This window comes from Scleropages formosus, chromosome 1, assembly GCF_900964775.1.
Source record: "Scleropages formosus chromosome 1, fSclFor1.1, whole genome shotgun sequence".
NCBI lineage: Eukaryota > Metazoa > Chordata > Actinopteri > Osteoglossiformes > Osteoglossidae > Scleropages > Scleropages formosus.
In genome coordinates, this window is record NC_041806.1 from 2,308,589 (window position 1) to 2,329,406 (window position 20,818).

At 49.7% G+C, this 20,818-nt stretch overlaps 2 protein-coding genes across 2 annotated transcripts in view; one reads left to right on the forward strand and one right to left on the reverse strand.

Annotated features, from left to right (window-relative positions):
- LOC108930258 (zinc finger protein 420-like) overlaps positions 1 to 20,818 on the forward strand; it is a 1,123,701-nt gene that overhangs the window by 78,018 nt on the left and 1,024,865 nt on the right. The gene's annotated exons all lie outside the window — the stretch shown is intronic.
- LOC108930172 (palmitoleoyl-protein carboxylesterase notum1a-like) lies at positions 94 to 18,896 on the reverse strand. Its single transcript, XM_018745291.2, has 12 exons — positions 18,847 to 18,896; positions 17,035 to 17,448; positions 9,485 to 9,537; positions 9,030 to 9,125; positions 7,184 to 7,244; positions 4,831 to 4,889; positions 4,640 to 4,742; positions 4,340 to 4,531; positions 4,102 to 4,199; positions 3,043 to 3,190; positions 2,681 to 2,728; positions 94 to 2,533 (listed from the first exon to the last, which is right to left on the reverse strand). The coding sequence occupies exons 2-12, from the start codon at positions 17,394 to 17,396 to the stop codon at positions 2,230 to 2,232; spliced, it is 1,524 nt and encodes a 507-aa protein (XP_018600807.2). The 5' UTR covers positions 17,397 to 17,448; positions 18,847 to 18,896; the 3' UTR covers positions 94 to 2,229.

The window sequence follows — 20,818 nt, forward strand, 5'->3', positions numbered from 1 at the left end:
TACAATTATCTACCCATTTACATAGCTGGGTAGCTTTACTAGAGCAATTTAGGGTAACCCTTGGTGGTACTACAGGTGGAGGTAAGACTTGAACCTGTGACCACCGGGTCTAAAGGCAGCAGTACTAACTACAGTGCTACCAGCTGCCCCTTATGCATTTGCCCTAATGCTGGTGTCCAGTCTATGAAGAGCTACTCCAGTTCTCTCACCCTGTTGGAAGGTTTTCGGTTCAACTCCCACCTCCTGGTGTAGTACCCTTGAGCAAGGTAGTTACCCTGCTACAGTAAAAAATTACCCTGCTCTGTAAATGAGTAGATCAGTATATAAACCTCACACTATGCTACATTGTAAGAGTTTACATCACTAAATAGCAGTGTCTCCACTGCAGTGATTGGTTTTCACACAAGATTTGAACCCGCAACCACCCCTTTCCATGCCCTTATTGCTCTGAATAAACCGCAGAGCCTCTTGGTCTCCGCTGTCATAGGTACAGTAGCTGATGTGTAATTGTGGAACTTTGGTTATGAGAGGACTATGTTATGTGAGCAATAAGACAAGCAACAATTGTTTTGTCATTTTTCTTTTTTAAAATTTGTTACAAAAACATGCTGTCAGTACAACCAGAAAAATATTTACAATTTACAAAGTCACTTATCTGTCTGAATAGCACTTATAAATATGATTTACATAAAATAAATATGTAAAGCAGCTGAAATAGCTTGACCATCTTCTATTAAAATATGTTACAGAACAAAATACAATTAGTAACAAACTTTTCTCCCCCTCTGGGCTATGAAGTAGAAACCTTTACATATAAGAAACACTTGTTATATAAAAAGTGATTTATTAAACATACTTGAATGACTCCAGCATGTCTTCACTTCTTGTACTCCAGAGGACCGTCAGTAAGAGGTCTCCGTGAACCTTGTACCAACTTCCAGGTTGGTCACATGGGGTGACCACACCTGGTCTTCCTTGGTTCATGGCTGGAAAGGACCAGAAAGCCCAGTACTGAAGAAGGCAACGGCGGGCACCGTTTCACAAACTGTTTCGGAACATTGCAGCTTATTTTATTCTTTTAGAGGAGCGTTGAGCAACAAAGGAAGGCAACTGGCTTTCACTCGTGTGGTTGCGGTCACCAGGGCTCCCTAGATCGCAGGCCAACGCTGTCCTTGTCCTATGGTACACGGGTGAATTTTGAGTTACGCGTTCATACAAAGTTAGCATTCAGTCGAAGGAAGGAAGTGAGCTCAGTGAGACCTATAAGTTACACGTAGGATGCTGGGAAATCTGAAATCATAAGCCACACAAGAGCCTATTTGTCAGGTGTGTGTAGCATGTAATTCACGCCCCTTCCAGCAGAGGGCGCCACAACCCGGGAAAAGGGGGTTTTTGCACTTGGGTTACATTCCATCCTTCAAATTGCATTCAAATGGTGAGTTTGGACCCAAGAAGCTTCAGGGGTAGGAGGGCCCACTGCGGCAGGAGAAAGTCCTGCCCACCTAGTTACAGTTTAGAGGATGGAAGGGGTGGGGGGAAGACACGGGAAGCAGCCAGAGCAGGACACAAGGATGAAGAGCAGGACTTCCTAGTGTATATGAAATAAACTCTAGGAAGCAAACTGCCCAACTGACATGCCACCCCAGGGCAGGAGGCGAGGGTCTCGGGTGGAGTCCACCTCAAGTCACTGTGAAGGAACGAAGACCAGAGACATCCCCATGGCTGACCTCCCGTTCAGTCCAGCCGCCGAAGGGAGGGGACGGTATGTCCGTACGTCCGCTGGCTTGAGAAACTAAACCCCTGGAGGTTGAGAGTGCCAGGTTAGGGTTACGGGGGACAGTCCAGCAGCATGGTCAGATAAGTGCGCTTGACACACACGTATCTCACACAGGCTCTTTATTAAATATTGTTCAGTGCGCTGTGTCTTATTCACACCTAACCATAAAAATGCATTTTAAAAAAGGTAAAACACTAAAATTAATATCCATAGAGGGAATTAGGATTTTTTTTTTTTTAAGTGCTGCCATAATGTCATAGCAACCCCTCCCTCCCCGTTTCACATCTGTCAGTTTAGGACACCACCAGGAGGCTGTGAACAGAGAGGAGGGGCTTAACAGCGGGTGGTGTTGGACTGTAGATGGATGAGGCTCTGTGTGTGTGTGTGTGTGTGTGTGTGTGTGTGTGTGTGTGTGTGTGTGGTTCTGGTGGGCAGGGCTACGAGCTGCCCGTTTAGCTGCCAGAGCTGAGCATGCCCAGAAGCTTCCCAGGCTCCATGCCTTGCTGCTGCGCCATCTTCTGCACGTCGAAGCCCATGTGCATGAGGAACTGCACCACGTTCATCTCCTGGCCCGTGTACTGGTCCCGAATGGTGGGACACGTGGGGTTGCAGTGCGGCCAGGGGCAGCTGTCCATCAGGTGCACGGGGCAGCCCTTGGGAGGACTCTTGCTCCTGCCGTCGTCATGGAAACTGCGGTCCCAGCACTGTAGCGCCCTGGGCAGCGATGTGCCCTTCACCTGGATGTCCATCCAGTAGCTGCAGGGTGCAAGTAAGACCAACGATGTCACTCAACACAGGTGGGTGGAGCCACGGATCACACGGACCAATCAATCCAGCTGGATCTTAACGATAATATTCCGACTAGAAGTGAGCTGAAGTCCTACAGCAGTGACTCAGACTCACCTCCTGGTGATGACTTCATGGGACAAGCAAGCTGGAGCAAACATAGCACTGCGGGGGGGGGGGGGGGGGGGGGATTTATATATTAGTGCATCATCAGCATATTTATACCACTATATCAATTTTCTCTTGAAGCTTAAGGAATATCAGAAATGAATTCATACCATTTTGACTAATGTGTCAGCGCTCTCTCTCTCTCTCACACACACACACACACACACACACACACACACACACTACAAGATGGACAGCTGTAAGCTCAAAGTGACAAGGAGCAGGCAGTGCTCCGTGTCACCACAGTAATTCCCCCCCTGGTAACAGATGGAGTGAACCCCCTGGGTGTTGGATGGTGGGGGTGTCCTTACGGGACATCCTTCAGGGTGCTCCGCAGCTCGTTGCCCAGGTTCTGGATGTAGCGCCACTGTCCTTCCTGCATGGGCTGCCCGGTGAGGTGGACGTTGTCCACGGTGAGCTGGGCTTCATCGAACAGCCACTGCACCACGAACACAGGGCCTGCGGAGGACGGGCAGAACCTGCGCTCAGATGGACAGCTGGACAAAGGACACAGGTATGTGGCATTGCCAAGCCCTTTAGCGTGCTAAAAGCAGAGGTGCCTTGGTGTGACCCATTGCCAAGGGGACACCAGGCACAGTTGTCACCAGGGTTCAAATCCCAGCTGCTGCTATAGCACCTTTGAATAAATGGTTACTTTGATCAGTGTAAATTCAGGGTAAATCAGAGTAGCTTAGTAACCTACAAATGAACAAATAACCCTGAACAACAAGAATACCAGAACCAATTAAAATTAAAAGCCACCTCCTCCCCTTAATTGAACAAATTTTCACCCAAAGGATTCTGCATATTCAGTAAATTCATAACCAAAGCAACTTGACATGAACATCTTTGTCAAACGTACAACAGTAGAGCTCTTACTGAAGCCAGACCTTTGGCTCACAAGTCAAGTTTCTCATCAAAACTTCCTTGGGCTGTACAGTCAGTCTTAGTCAAGCGCACGCACACACACACACACACACACACACACACACACACACACACACACACACACACACAGTCGTTTGACTGCAAATGCAGTTCTGCACACCCAGAAGTCAGACTAGACCACCCCTCCCACTTCCAGAAGCCGGAGATTTCTGTGGTTGGGCCATAAATTAAGGGGCAAACTTTAAATGGGACGAGGAAGGTTCTCCCCTCTTGCCATGACGCATAAATTCAGCTCATTGACACAGCACCGATTCCATATACATCCACACCGTCCCACTAGGTGGAGTAATATAATCAAGACTGTCTCTCCATCACTCTCTCTCTCACACACACACACACACACACACACACACACACACACACACACACACACACGCAACCATAGAAACAGTGTGCAATCACACTTTAAGGGGATTTCTTACTTGTCAAAGTGGGGTACAGTTTGTACCCAAAGAAGCAGTTCCACTCCTCTCCCTCATGCGCCTCCCTGCACCTCTCTGGGACAACTCCGTTCCAGTACCTGCCGAAGATTGCATCCCGTAAGCCTTTGCAAGACAGCGCCGGATTTCACCGACTGTCACTTTGGGGGGGTCCCAGAATGAAGAGAGTTCTGAAGCTTCAGTGGGCAGAGTCACGTTCTCCCAGCTCCACCCTGCTCACCTGATGCCCCTGCGGATAGCCTCGGTGGGAGCACAGCTGATGGTGTCTGAGCAGTCAGTGCAGCGGTACTGCTTGTTGTCCAAGAACCAGCCGGAGTCCGACAGCCCCCGCACTTGGACGTTGGTGTGACCCAGCTCCTCGAGCTGCTCTGCCACCCGGTCGACGCTGAGCAGAACTCCAGTACCGCCGGCGCTGCCCCGAGAGTGCAAGAGATGGGTGTGGGTCAGAGGTATGCTCAGAGGAGCGCTTGCCCACCAGTGTGTGCACAGACACCCCAGGACGTCAGTCACACACCCTCACCTACTACCAGCCAGCAGCAGCAGTTTGGCGGTGTCCAAGCCCTGGGCGAGAAGCTCCTTCACCACTTCCCGGATGATAAGAGAGCCCATGAAGGCATAGCCACCTGCGGGCGGCGCGGCACAAGAGACGTTACGACACACACACCAAGCCCTGGATTTGATCAGGTTCAGGAGAGACTGCTGGTCACGTACTTTGGTCCGTCTTTGGCGACGCGCCACTCCAGACGTCACTGGAGCAGTAGGGAACGAACCTGGAAATAAGTTTTGAAAAGGTGGCTGAATGGCATAAGAGAGCAGAGTACTCAAGTAAAAACATCATGAGCAGCAGGAGGTGTTGACGTTAAGAAAACAGTTCCCTTTTTGAGAGGGACTCCCTTCGCTACACGGTCGAGAACTTGCAGTGCCACTACCCAGAATCCCCTGAGCTCCTCTTGCTCTCATGCATCATTCATAAACTATGACCACCTTCTCTAACAAAATGCTACGGTCTGTAATCCGCTCTTCAGAAGGTAAACACCCCTCCCTTTCCGCAGCGTAGTCCCAGCACGAGACTCATTCATCCAGCTCCCACAACCCAGACTGGGGTCCAGCGAGGGAGTCGGCTTTCAGAGATGCCGCTGCAGACAGTCAGCCAGCTCTCCCGGGCTGTCGCCACAGACACCGACGCCTGAACCTCCAAGAGAAACAAGAGCTTCCCGAGTTTAACGATCTGCCTGGCAAGTAATCTGGTTATGAAGGTTCTGCCCATTCAAGGGCTGGATGTTTTCAGGGCGAGTGTCTCGTTCTAGACCACAATCACTGTTCTACCTACAACAACTAGAGCCTGGATCCTCTCCATCACAATCTTCTGAACTAGGCTGCCTGCCAAGAGGCTCCTCATGAAAGCAGAGCCCTGGGGCACGCCGCTTTTTGCAGAGGATGAAGGAAAGGACAAGAGGACAGGAGGTGGTGGCTGAAAAATCCAAATCAAACTCTTCACACCTATCAAAAACTGTAGGGCCACTACCAGACCTCCTGACCCTATTCCTTCTCATCTCTCCAACTCCACTTTCCCCCAGCTCACTGTCCTCCAAAACTGCCCATATCATCACTTCCAAAGTATCTTTTTTAGCCCAGTGTAGTCCAAAACCAGACTGGTTTCTTCTGGCTTTCCTCTTCACAGGTCTTTGAGTGTCCTTTTATCTGCATTTTATTACCAGGATTAACTTTGGCTAGTCATTCAAAATTCCAACTACACCACTGCCCTTGCATTATCTGACACCTTCCAGGGCAGCCTCTCTCTCCTGTTCTCCTAGACATCGTCATGATATTTACCACAATCAGCCTCCAGATCCTGCTGGCTTTCCTAGATACACCAGGAATCAAATTATCATTTCCTCCAAAATGGAGTTCCGCAGGGTCCTGTTCTAGGTACCATAAAGATTTTTGGTATAAAAGACTAATTTCCAGGTAAGTATGTCCTGCAAAACAAGCTGGTAGACTGGGTCATGAAGAAGAGCTGCAACATGCCAAGGGACACAAAAGGTCATTGGTAATGACTCCTCGGTCCTTAACTAAAGGAGTAGATGAAATAAAGACGCGTATCTTGATAGAGCTCTCTGCGTACTGACGGACTTGGAGGAAGCTCAGGCTACCAGTCCGGGTGGCAACGTTGCTACACGTTAGACTGCCTTACAACATCTCTCAGACTCTCGAGGAAAAGGAAAGGCAGTGGAGTTGTGCACATCACCGGCGAGGGGACAACGCCAAGAAGTGAAGACTGACACAGGGAAGTGGTGTGCATTTTCTATCTGAACACAAAACTGTTTAGTCACACTCCACTTATGGCAATTAAGTGATTATCTCTAATCATCACTGCTGAATTGTGCACAGATAAAAGAGCAGACGGAGAAGTATGTGCTAATTACACAGCAGCCCACTGCGGTACACAGTCTGACAGGAGAGCCCAGTCAACCCCAAGGTGATCTGTCTGAGTTCTCCTTCAGTGTGTGTTGACATGTGTTGCATGCGCAGAGGAAAGGAGAAGGGCAAAAGCTTGCTCAGTCTTGATTTTCGGTATGGGTGCGCACCATGAAAGCGGGGCCTTGCGATACTTCTGGCTTTTTGGGTTTCAAGCAGGTGGTGTCAGAAAAGTGACCACAGAGACAACTGGCTTGCGACGGCCAAGCGTTCATAGCGACGGCGCTTTTGATCCTTCGTCGGCTCTTCCCATCATCATGAAGCAGATTTCACTCACCAAGCAGTGGAATTGTTCACCCACTAACAGGGGTTAAGAGCGTCCTGAGACAGGTTAGTTTTACCCTACTGAAGGTGTGTTGCTGCAATAGGAATCTGCTCCCAAAAGGAGCTTTTGCCCTTCTGCTCCTCTGTCCACAAAGCAGACATGGTACTTCGTCAAAGCAGTGCAGGAACACCTAAGGCCTACAGATCAGCCTTATCTTTACTATACTGGTCTAACCCTGAACTGCTCGGGTTGATCTACTAAGATTAATTCCATCTGCAAGCCTCCAGGTTCGGTGCGATTGGTCGGGGGGAACACACTTACACCATGTTGGCGTTCCACCAGTGGGGATTCTCCTCTGGCTGTGGGGACAGGATTCCTGTGCCTGGGGGTCAGATGTGACAACACGTGAGCCATAGCCCCAACATGCCCACCACCCCAACACACACACACACACACACACACACACACACACACACACACACACACACACACACACACACACACACACACACACACCAGATCAGCAATCATCAGCATTACCCTGATGTGTTCTCCAGCCCTAATGTAGCTCTAGCAACACAGTAACTGGGCATGATCACCATACTGTCTCTCGTGGTACAATGTAACACTCCTTAATGTACCTGGAAGACGCGTGTGGAGCACCTGATGTTGTAGGAACACTTCAGTTATGGGAAGTGTACATTTATTATGTAGTATAACAGAAATACAACCTTTTCCTATTTCATTAACACTGATAAAATGCCTTTTTTTTGGAAGATCCCAGGAGCGTTATTAAAAAATTTTCATCTTACAGATTCCCTCTGCTTGGGAAAATATAATCTGCAGCAGTTTGTACCATGGTCATTACAGTTTTTACCTTGCAGTCTAATGACCCAGGATTGAATCCCACTTCCTACTCTAGAACCCTTGATCAAGGCGCTTACCCCAATTGGATGCAGTAAAAATTACCTTGTTGTATAAAGGGGTAAAGCACTAGATAGCCTGATGTACAAACCTCATATCACAATAGATAAATCATTATTTGGACAATATAATAGGAAGCAAAGTTTGAGTATTTCATTTACAATCACTGCTCTCATTTGCTATTACTGTACAGACAAAAAACAGCCAAAAATATGAAGACATTAAAGGGGATGTCATAAGAGGGGGGGAAAAAAAAAGTTTTTAAACATTTTAAAATAACGTATTCAGCTACTACTGTTGTATGTCAGAGTCACCTTCTGGCTTCCTTCCTGCACGGAAAAACCGTTTGACCGCATGACCGCTTGAGCAATAGCCCTGCTTATCCTCGGCGAGAGGGCCCTTACCTCAAAGGCCATTTGAAGTGCGGAGCAGGAAGACTAAACACCATTCATTAAGTCGACGTATACTTTGGCCTGTTGAGCATCTCAAAAACAAACAGTACTTCCCCGTCGCGCGGCACCCCCACTCCATGCCCAAGCCGCTGGAAACGGTCCTCATTAGGGCCCGTGCTTTCAATGGCGGCTCTGTGGTCTGTCCACTGAGCCGCACAGCCTGCTAGGTTCGGCAAACAAACCGCCCCGTGCGGAGGACTTTACCGTTTGATGGGGTTTTGGGGTCAGTGGAATATAGAGAGACGTGGCGCGACTTCAAAGTCAGCATGGAAAAAAGAGGCGCATTGCCGCCTGCGAGGGCACCGACACTGAGGTGTTTGTGTCGGTACCCAAATTTCTCCACAGCGGAAAAGCAGTAGGGTCAGCACTGGGGGGGGCTGTTCTAACCTTTGACCTTGGGCTGTGACCACTTCTGTAAGTCCCATTACCGCAGAGCAGGAGGATGGGAGGGGGTTGGCTGGAAACAGCCATCGCAGAAGAACTCTGATTTAGGGTACCGGCTTTAATTGCCTTCGGGGGGGGCAGAAAGACTTGTTCCAACAATGAATGTTGGTTCAGAAAACAAGGGATTTGAAGAAAAGCACCTGCCAGTTGCACAGATGTAACGAGTCCCGACAAAGTGTCAGCGTTGATTCCTACAGAGTGAAGAGTGAAGGACCTGCAGCAGAGCACAAGAGTAAATCTATTCCACGAGTTCATGGTCACCTACCATGCTGATGCTTTTTGTGCCAAGCATATAAGGAGCTCAAGGAGACCGTGTCATTGCGGGGGGTGGGGGGGGGGGCTCTTACCGGTCTTGGTCTGCGGCCACTTTGTGGAGCTCATCAACCTCCTCATGGTCTCATAGCGGCTGTCACAGTTCTCCTTGCTGAAGCAGTACCATCCGCCTGTGTGTGTGAGAGAGAGAGAAAGGGGTGAATGACGAAACACTACATGCGCACAGCCCCACCCACCACACACACACACACACACACACACACACACACACACACACACACACACACACACACATCATACAGACAGACCTCCGCACACCAAGAGTCCTCAATATCATTAGCAATTACATTTAACAAAATAATGGGGTTTTGGGTAGATACTGTAAAATCTGAAATCACATCTCGGTAATGTACAGAACACGAATGTGTACCACATTAGAGCATTATCCCCTAAAAGCTTTTACCCCATACTCAAGGAAATACATGAATCTTTTACAAGGTACCAAAATGAACCGAACTCGTCTCGTTACCTTCCAAAAATACCAGCCATCTCTTACTGCCTTTGGACTCCCGCAAGTAGTACCTACAAAAAAATAAAGAAAATTTAGACCAAATCATAACCACAGGTAGTTCATTCAGGGAATGGGGACCAGTCACAGCACGGCAGTCCATAACAAACCTGCTGGCTCGTTCACCTTACATTTATTCATTTAGCAGACGATTTTCTCCAAAATGACGTACGGCTCAAAGAAAACACAACGTGTTCATTGCATCAGGAGAAAGGCATAGCTGCAGATGTGTGACTTAAGTACATTTAGTTTCCTTCACCGCATGCACCGACGTTCATCGCACAAGTAGCTGCATAAAACTTTACCAGAATATCGCCGATTCCTAATCACCTTCCTGGCAGCTTTTTTTTGAGATACATATAAACATTTACGTTACATTGCAGGAGTGGCTCTGTAAAGGATTGATCCGAGCATGACTGTGAACATTTACAGTATACCTTCTATGAACTTAGATCATGGGTGAAGTGAGTTCAGAAGAGATGAGTTTTAAGACCCTTTTTTAAAGGTGGACAGAGATTCAGCAGTTCTGAGGGAGAGGGGGAGGTCATCCCACCACAACGGAGCCAGAACCGAGAACCTCCGTGCAACCTTGTAATCAGAGGACCCAGGTTCAAACCCTCACTCCTACTGTAGTACCCTGATCAAGGTACTTACCCTGAATTGGTAAAGTCACCCAGCTGTATAAAGGGGTAAATCGCTGTAGGTCACCTTGGACAAAGTTGTTGCTCTACACCGACTGCAGGTCCTACATTTATTCACCGCTTTGAGTGTGTTTGAACCCAGGAGGAGGCAGTCGACTACCCCTTCACGTCCTGCGTCACATGCTCCACACAGGGGTGTCCCTGGAATACAGCTAAGGAAGAATCCCACTACACCTGCATGGAGCATTGCAGTGTGGCCGTTACTATGGAAACCTCAGTTAGCATCGTTGTCAAAAATGACGAGGGAACACCTTGGCAAAAAGCAGCGAGTGACTCCAGACCCAGAACTGAGCTCATTGCTCTTCAGACACGGGACAAACCCAGCCAGCCAGAGCTGCATTGCATCATGGGAAGTACAAGGAGGGACGGAACCCTCCCAGCACGAGCAGCGATAAAACCGCGAGGCCATAGCGAAGGGAGCTGTGCTTCAAGAACTGAAGGTTTTAAACTTTCCTCCAACAGGAGATCATCCTGCCCCGACAGCCCCCGTAACACTTCTCAGCCCTCATCGTTCACCCGCTGCTTCGCGCACGCCTTTCATCGCTCTTGGGGATAAAATCTGGAACAGTCCTTGGCGATACTGAAATGCCAAGAACAGCGATCAAACGCACAGGGGACGTAACCATGGCAGCCTCGCTGCAGCGCCCTCATTGTTTGGGCACACGCGGCGGAGTGCCCCCTCCCCCGCTCCACTAGGGTCCCGGAATGCGGTCGTCGGTTAGGGTCAAGGGCTCTCCGTGGGAGGGGGCGGAGCCAAACGCCTTATCTCCGGGAGCCTCTTTGAGCAGCGGTACATGAAAGATCGCCATCGCAAGCAGGGAGGAGCTTTGAAACAAAAACGACCGATTCCAGAGTGCAGCATCTAATCAGCTGGGTCTTCAGATTCACCAAATCAGTGGGGCTTTCTGGGGGTGGGGGGGGGCACCTTGTTGCTTCACACACATTAGCATACCTGTTCATCTTGGTCCGCAGCATGTGAACCCTAAGAACAACTGTCAATGTTTGCAAAAACTTGGGGTGCATTAGAACACTTTCCAATGTTTCAAGGATTTCAATGTTACAGAACTTCTCTTCCACACACACGCACGAGATGTGATAAGCTCATCTGTAAGGGAAATCGTACGCATTACAGTGAGCCCAGTTTCCTTTCAACACAAGGATTAGATGGTAATTGTTGACAAAGGACATCATTCCACACACACACACACACACACACACACACACAGTAAAGCAGACCCCAAGTACCCACATACACACAAAGAACCAACCCTAGGTTGGGTGACCAAAATGAGGGAGCAGCATTTGGGAAATAGCGACACAGTTTTCAGCTGAGTTTAACATCATCTCCAAGCCCGCTACTGACCTTCTCTCCAGGCTCATCACAGCGGGCTTTTTCACAACAGGCACCCATCACCAGGTGGGTCACTGAGGACAACAGGCACCCCACTCTCTGCATTTCTATAACCAACCTCCATTGCCAAATGACAAAAGGCGTGAGAATGGCAGCTGCCTCAGATACCTCCGCTTGGCTGCTGGGGACGTGGCTCCATTGCCAGGGTCACGCGTTCACCGCCCCACCCCCACGGCTAGCGAGGAGGCAGGAAACAAACATCGCGGGTGACAGGAATTCATATCCCAGAACGAGGCCTTGTTGGCCTTCTGGTTCCAAGAACAGCACATCCAAGCAGCTCTTGGTTTTCGTCAGGCTCCCACGTGTACAGAGGCTGGTGACCGGAGCTGCCGTCAATTACATGCTTGGTAATTGCTATTCTGCCTACTGGTGGCATCCAGGAGCTTGGGGTTCTGGCGTGCCAGAGTGCGTGCCAGAGTGCGCGCAAGCGTGTGTTCCGCGCATACTTGCTAGTGTTGCGAAGCCAAGGAAAGAACTGCAGCGTTTCATTCCACATTGCTTCGATTCGGTCTTTCGGTTCCTTTTTCGCCAGCGGCTCTCGGCCAAGAATGCAAAACGGGGCAACGTGACGGACGCAAGGACGCGCCACAAACTGGACGTAACAGAACGCCGCCGATGTCACGTGCCAATCGCCGCTCCCCCTCAACACGGAGGATGTCCCTCATTCAACATTTCGGTCATTCTTAGCCCGCTGGCATCGCCGGCGTTGTTATGGTTACGGTATCCGCTGCAACTCGTTTCATATTATAGTCCCGAAAAACATGTGCTTCGACCTAGAGCTTTGATCAGGAAAACACACATTTGGCTTTCATTTCACGGCTAAAGTGGTCTTTTCAAGTGAGACTTGGGCCACATTTCAAAGGTCCTGAAACCATTATTAATTATAGAATTAGTGTAATGCATGTTGGGACTCTCAGCTGGTAATTATGTTCAAACAATGGGCTCATGGCCCCAATAAACCCTCGCATTTGTTTGTGCAAGGCATTTTCTTGCCGCTACACACGCCATGCCGCATTTCTCGCACTTGACGAGAATTAAGTGCGGTTGCGAGCAGAAGCGAGGAGTGCAGGCGAACAGGAACGCAGCCCAGGCACCCTTTAACTGCTCCGTGTTGGGCGGAGCCCGCCTTTCCAAGATGTCATCTTCCTGGACCGGAAGAAGTTGGGGAAGGATTTTACCCACGATTCTTATCTACATGCTCACCATCTGCATGGTGGACTACCTGGTAATTTACTGGATGACTGATGAGGTCAATGACAGGTGACCATAAACCACACACACACTGCTGAACGGCTGATGAACTCGAAAGCTTGGGTGGCGAGTGACATGACACGGAGCTACCTTCCAAGTGCCTCAACATTCTGGATGACTAAGACCATCTGACTAAAAGTTCTCTATATACCAGTTTACCCTGCTGGGCAACAGACTGAATGACAGCTTTGAGATGAGGAGAGCGAATCCCACGTTCTGCCAGGGAGGTCTGCGATCAATCAGGACCAGCTGCGCCTCAAAGACCACAACCCGAGGCTGGTGTCTCTAATGGGCCATAAAACGGTTATAAACAATAAGTATTTTTAACAGTGCCAAGGCATTGATTGAAGCTGGTGAGATCCATGGCACAAGTCCACGGACACAAGTAGAACACACAAGCTAGTACGGAAAGCAAGCCACCCACAGCTTCCCTGCGGAGCAGTTCTGGGGAACGTTGCAGAGAAGATGCTGGGTGAAGATTAGAGAACTTGATCAAAGACCAAACATGACAGGATACCGAGCTCCAGCAAACCTGCAGACAAGTACTGACCAACAAATAGATCAGGATGAATGCAGGATCCATGCCAGCTTCTATGGTTAATTCCAAGGTCTACACGTGATCTACACGTCCTCTTGGAGAACAAGCCGTCTTGACCCACCCAGAAGACGACGCTTTTCATTTTGCACGATGTCGTCTGCACTTGGCAGTGTGAAGAGCCCACTTCTTACCAATTGGAGTCTTGACGCAGCTGTGGCGGCTCCAGTAACCCATGATCCCACCAACCCAATCAACTGAATGACCCAGCCACCTTCCTCCACCTCTCAACAAGCTTTATATCAATTCTGCCGCTGGGAAGTCAACGAGGGGCAGGGTGCGGATCACGCTGGAATCCCACCACTACGTGCGGAATTGCAACTTTGGACTGTCAGGCCACTCACATCTGGCTGCAAGGCACAAGCTTGCCGCACCTGTTCCATCAGCAGCTCGAGTCGTGGGGTGTTACGCCAGCGCCGGATAACGCCCGTGTCTGTGGCAGACAGCTGTGGACATGCAGTTTCAAAGCACCACAGACATCAGAACCAGGCGGAAAGACCCGAGAATGAAGCCATCAGACGCGCATCACTTTATACTCTGTGCACGCATGTGTGCGCAAGTAGGAGTGTATGTGCACCTCTTTGCACGTTCGCGTGGTGGGAGCAGCGTTGGTGCTCCGGTTGGTGCTCAGACTTTCATCTCTAAAGTTACATATATGTAAAGCTAGACTCAAACCCCATTACTATAATTTTTCATAAGCTTACCCCCCCTCCCCAGGCATCCTGATGACCTAGGAACACTGACCACTGGCACCAGTGTACTGCTGCCATCTGGACAGGTCTGCTGCTGCCAGGAACCAGCAATTTGACCAGTGGGACTGAACCAGGGTCCTGGACACACACACACACACACTTTACCTTAAGAGTACCTGCACCTGTTGGACATGGTCTTTTGCAGCAGACTCATCCACACAGGTCCTCTGTCTAACAACATTACAACAGAGTAAGGGTGGACAATCCCTGGTACTTGGATGTCCAGGTTTATTTTCTCCCCTACTTTACAGTGGGAGTTTTTTTTTTTTTACCCCCCATCCTGATCGGTAACTGTGTTCTGTATTGTATCTGTCTCTGGACCTTTGTTCAGCACTGTATAAAAATGGATATGCACAGAACAGATTTATATTCAACAACTGAAAATTAAACCAAATGTTTAAGGGAGCAAATGGATAAAATGTGTACAAAGTTGCAACATTTCAGACACAAGGCGGTTACATGTTTATAAGGAGGCAGATCTTGAATTTCTAATAGAGTTTTTTTAGATTACAATTTATTTTTCCAATTTCAGTAGCAATATTTGGCGCTCCCGAATTCCAGCGCCCCCGGGCAATTGGTGAGACTCACTTCGTTATAGAACTTGCCCTCGGCAGGAGAGTCATGGCAGCATTGTTTCTGAATAAAAGGTTCATTAGGCAACATGACATTCTAAAACTGGACCAGCTACCCTTCAGGAGAAAAGGGAGGGATCCTGCAGCAAGAACCTCTATCAGGGATTTAATGAGTGTACAGGTGGACTGACACCTGCACTTCAGTAGAGCATCACCGTCCCCCTGTGGAGGGTCTCCCCGTGTACCTCTTTTTTTTTTCCTAAGTTAACTACTATAGGCACTCAAAGATCAGGACCCCTTTAGGGTGTCAGAAGCCACTCATTTCCTTTGAATGTCATTCATTGCTGTGCTCATGTTCTTCAGCATGGCACTCCAGTGTGGAGACCTGCATCTCCATAAACACACCGAGTCAGTTAGGATACCACATATCAGCCAACTTGTGCTCTATAGCATCAGTGGTGAATGACAAAAGGAGATCATGCACCACTGCGTGTGTGTGTGTGCGCGTGTGTGTGCGTGTGTGCACGCGCGTTTTCCACAGCCATGGCAGCCAAGGCGCCACCGTTTCCCAGCAGAGGAAATGCTTTGATCTGCCGCTGCAACGGCCAGCGATTTGAGCCATCCAGTTGAGGGGGGGTGCTTGTTCTACCAGCCAAGTTCTATTATTGGACAGAGAATGTGGGGTGGGGGCACAATACTGCCATGTCAACAAAGTGGTGTGTTTAAACTGTTCAGCCCAGGACACGGAAGCTGGAGGTGGTACACATTTGCGAGAAGTGCAGGATTGTTCCATGAGCAGAGCCCACATCCCCTGCAGGTCATTCACCAGCGACCCACAAACCACTTTTCCCTTCATCTACCTGATGCTTTTCTCCAAAACAACTCTGCGTTAAGCAACTCGCACCGATTCACCCATTTATACAGCTGGGTCATTTTTGCTGGAGTCATCAACTCAGCAAGCACCTTGCTCAGAGGGTACAGGAGCAGGGGGGCAGCTGTAATCACTACACCACCTGTTGCCCCAGTCCATGAGGGGGGGGGGGGCTACCAGTACCAGCAGGTGCATTTCATCTCATTCAGTAAATGAGACCTTGGGAAGACCTTCTGCAATGGGGATATCAGCAACCAAAGGGCAGAGAGACTGCTGGTGTACTGATGTACTCGCTAACCAGTACGCCACCTGCTGGCCCATCAAACTGTACAGCAGGCCCTGCAGTTATGTCACCGGTACAAGAGTGAAGGAACTTTGACAGCACCGTTTTGCAATATGGGCTCTGATGCCTCGCCATCTCTATCATCATCATCATCATCATCATCATCATCGAGTCCCGCCTGTACCCCGCATAGCCAGCACGGATTACTGCTCGGAGACTGCTGCATGTGCCCACTGATCTCCCCCCTCCGCCGGTATTCATTATTGTCTTTATACAATTCATAACGGATCTGCTATCCGTAAATAGCAGAAAATGTGCTCCAGTGGCGCGTAAAACCCGACTCGCCCCGAGCGGTCTGTCACTCTTTTCACACGTATCGCTTTAACTATAAACGGCAGGGTCTTCCCTTGGGAGGGGGGGGGGGGTCTTTTTAATCTCCCCAGTCAGATGGTAATGAGTTGGGTTCCCTTCTTAATATTCAGTGGAAGCCATTATTATTATTACTATTATTAAATTAATCTAGTCAAACATGCGAAAATCTTTCTGAAGGTGAAGCGTGGTTCGGTGGGCAGTTCATCTGAACCTGCCGCAATCTGATGGTCCTGGGTTCGAATCACATTCCTGCCGTAGTGCCTTTGATCACTTACCCTGAACTGAGACGGGAAGAACAGCCAGTGCAAGTGAATCACTAAGCAGCTTATCAACAGACATCTCGCCCCAGAGAAAATTACTCACCAAGATATTAAAGAATTATATGGAAGTAATCGCACCACTTTGTGCCCATAATTCTTTCGGAACAAAACTAATCTCCCCACTCAGCTGAGAAGACAAAGTTCAGCCCAACTCGGGGAAGTAGGATTCCTGAGTGCCGGAGATCAGGGGCGTTTTGGGCCAAATTTATTTAATAACGATTTCTAATCGATCGCGCACGATGGGCTCGGAACCTCCCCCCTGCCCGAACTCCACGCGGCGGTCGGACTGGAGGCGCGCGCACGAGTCACCTGCACGGACAGGTTCGCACTGCAGGTGCGCGGACCCGCAGGCACTCCACACACACCTGCGCGGTCACACTCACCCCGCAGGGGTCCCGTCGTTGCACGTGACGGACACGTTCCCGAGGAAGCGCAGCTTCATGTCCTGGTCCAGCTTCTGCGCCGAGCAGGGGTACAGGGACTGCGCGAGGTTCTTCACCTGCGCCATGAAGCTGTCCACGTTGCCCTCGACGGCCGTGAAGTCCAACGGGAAGCTCTCGGTCACCTCGGCGCCGTCGCGAGGCTGCGGGAGCGGCTGCGCGCGCCGGGGCTGCGCGCGTCCGCCCCGCAGCCGCCGCGCCTCGAGGTGCGCGGGCTGCAGAAGCGCGAGGAGCAGGAGCGAGCGGATCACGTGCGTCTTCATCATCCTCTTCATCACATTCGGGCTCCTCAGGCTGGCGGTCATTGCACCTTCTGCTGCTGCCGAAAGTCTGAATCTTCGCAGCCCGTTTGCTCTTCTTCAGTAGGTAAGAAGAAAGACACGTGATAATAATAAATACAGCAACAAGCAATTGCAAGTTTCTTTTTTTTTAACTTTATTTTTCTACGCGCTCCAGTGGGTTTCCTCCCCAGAAAAATGTACCCGGAGCACGAGTTTGATGCTCTTTCCCCCGACACTTCAAAATAGACAACTCTTCTTTCTTTATCTACATATATAGGCGCACGTGCGCGTTAACGTTACGATGTGTACAGAAGACGCGTTTCCCCCGTTAAGTGCAGCGACGCTGGTCACGCGTTCGATCCGCTCGCGCGCAAGTTAAATGCCCTTCGCCGCGCGCTCTCGGGGGCTTTTATCGCGGACTCTCCTGCGCTCGTGCCCCCTCGGGGCCGTCGTCACGGGTGGGCTGGGCGCGGGGCGTGATCTCGGCCTGTGGGTCCGTCACGCGGGCGACGGTCACTTATTTCACACGTTTCACTTGAAGCGGTGAAAAGCGAGAACAAGCCATGAAGCTGAAAACCAGTTTCAGTCGGTTCGGTGGTGGGCATTTCATCTGAATTTCTCACGAGAATCGGATCAAAGTTCGTCTAAATGCGCATCATTGCCATTCTGAAGCCACGGTTACGCATGAGAATGAGATGGATGTGCCCATTTCTGGAGTGCAATATCCCCACGCGGAGGCGAAAATACTTCATTTCAAAGGGTATCACCCCCCTTAATCACAGGTAGCGTAGTACTGAGCAGACTGGAGGTTAACAGGTGTTTCAGGTGTTAACGGTCTGACTTCGACCCTGCCTGCAGCTTTTAATAAAAAAAAAAAAAAACCCTTTAAGCGAAGCATCTGTCTCGTTCCATTTACCATAAAACATGACATCGGATCCCGACAAATTTGGACAAGATTCCACGATCGTTGCGCTAAAATGTGATTGCTGTTTTGTAGGAAAAGCGGGCAATGATCATTTAAAAAAAACTAGGCAATTTCCAGTGTGCTCATACCCAGCCTTTAGAGCGGAGAGCTTTTCCAAACCACCATCAATGGAAAACCCTTTTTTTTTAAAAAAAAAAATCAAAAGTATTCATTTACGCGCCCAAGAACAGCAGGTGCGCTTCTCCGGGACTGAAGCACCACGTGCAATATAGGAAACGTTAGGTGGTTCCGTAGTTTCTTACACTGGGCTGTATTAAGGTATAAAGTCCCCCCCCCCCCCCCCCCCCCCCACACACACACACACACACACACACACACACACACACACCACTCTCTGGGGTCACTGTAGATGACCATTGACCATCTAAACATGAAGCTTTAAACGTCCCTATTTAAAAACCTATAGAACTAATAAACGACCTGATGACATCGCAGCCCCTCATTGCGGCAGAGCTAGGTGTGTGTGAGTGTGTGTAAGAGTGAGTGTACCTTTCCCTCGAGCTCTGCGGCGTATCCGTGCTGAAGGTCCAGATCCTGGAGGTTTGTCCCAGCGCACTGCGCACCGGTCACGCGGCCACTTTTATCTACACGGGAGGGCCGAGGGGGGTCCTGCGCGATCGGAGGGGCTACGGCCCTGTCAACTGCCCCCCCCCAAGGCTCTAACTGGGCGTTTTACACCAGTATCCTCCGCGTGCCGCGGTTCCTCTCGCGCTCAAACCCCGTGTTAACCCTGCGTTCACCGCCTCGCGTGAAGTGTTTAAAAAAGCGACGCGTGACATCAGAAAGGCCCCGCTAATAATTTACGCCGCGACTCCTCATGGAATCTGCAGGTCGTCTGAAAAGCTGTTTCTGGCCACGAATTCGGGTCGTTTCGACGCTTTCCAGAATCACAATGGCTGCAAACGAAAGGGACTCGATCGCGCCTCTTCTGCCCTCCGTCACTCGCGCGTGGCCAGTCGGCCGGAGCAGCTCGCGGACGCGATCGCCGCAGCACGCGCCGCGCTGGCCCCCTAATTGCGATAATTATGGGGTGACGAGCGATAATGAACCGCTCTCCACTGTTCCCACTGGAATGGAAGGGCTCCGAAAGATGCAAAGAAATATTTGTATTTAAGAAGCTCTATTGGCTACATTCCCCTTGATCCAAATTTCGGCGAGCGCGTTTCCATTATTTCGTTTGTGCAAATCGCTCATAGCTTCTCTTTCTAGGCTCTTCCTCCCGGCTTGGGTGCGAGAGGTGCAGGTCCGAAACAAAGCAACTGTCACCACCTCTACATGTAAAATTTGGCACAGTTGCTGGTCGCTCGTGTCAGTCAGTGCGATGGTCCCCATCTTCGGTTTTCAGCAGGAAAAGTTCAAGTAAAACATCACCCACAGTATTTTACCATTATATTACCAGTTCTTTGGCAAGTAGAGGTGTAATACTTTTGAAGTGACGCCCTAAAACTCTGAGTGATCTTAAATGAGGAGCATTTTTGTTTCAAAAGCATTATGAAGAAGCGCTAGTTGATAAGGTGTCAACTAGCACTCCATTAAATACACACACACACTTTCAGAACCGCTTGGCCCACAGGGAACCAGAGCCTACCCGGCAACACAGGGCATAAGGCCGGAGGGGGAGGGGACACACCCAGGACGGGACGCCAGTCCGTCGCAAGGCACCCCAAGCGGGACTCGAACCCCAGACCCACCAGAGAGCAGGACCGTGGTCCAACCCACTGCGCCACCGCGCCCCCTTTGCTCTATTAAATAAATAAATAAATAAATAAATAAATCTTGCGCATTTTTTCGTGTTTTTTTTTTTTTTTTTTTTTTGGATAGAGGTAAATCCTCCAAAATATGCTCCGACGAAACGCACCCAAAGCGCACCTGTGTTGCTTTAGATTTGCTTTTACACACTGTGCCAAACACATACCATCCAGCAGGGTTCCTTAATTGTGGCCACTGGAATGCACATCCCCCTCTAAAATGATGCCTTAATAACCTTTGCACGCCATTAAAAAAAAAGCAGCCCTATAAATGCATCGGTGCTTTATGGAGTTCACGGCGCACCCCTGTATGAGTTTATCAGCACCAGGTGGCAAGATAAAAGAGAGCAGGAGGGGTTGAGGTGATTTGAACAGAACGCTCATTCTAGGGAAACCATGGGGCAGAATTAACTAATTTTGCTGTTTAACTGGTAACTCAGAGGCCCCAGTTTGTCAGATGACTGGACCGACTTGTCCTGGAATGCAGAAGAACCCAACAGCGCTGGTCCACAGAGCCACGGCGCTCTGTTGTGCGTCTCTTGACTATTTCCTTTTGGAATATGAAAGAACAACACTTACACAATACATACTTGGCTCTGTTTGAAATTCTCATTTTGTGTTTTTACCCTCTCATTGGCTTAATGTAGCTGCCAGCCTCAGGTTCCACACTGTGGTTAGAGAGTACGAGACGGTCAAAGGATCTGTCCCCAATA

Excerpts from the sequence above, each read along its gene's own strand:
- LOC108930172 (XM_018745291.2), bottom strand. The coding sequence starts at position 17,396 with ATGACCGCCAGCCTGAGGAGCCCGAATGTGATGAAGAGGATGATGAAG. Across the intron at positions 4,743-4,830 it reads GTCGCCAAAGACGGACCAAA|GTGGCTATGCCTTCATGGGC; the intron begins GTACGTGACCAG and ends CGCCGCCCGCAG. Across the intron at positions 2,729-3,042 it reads AGCACCCTGAAGGATGTCCC|TGCTATGTTTGCTCCAGCTT; the intron begins GTAAGGACACCC and ends CCCCCCCCGCAG.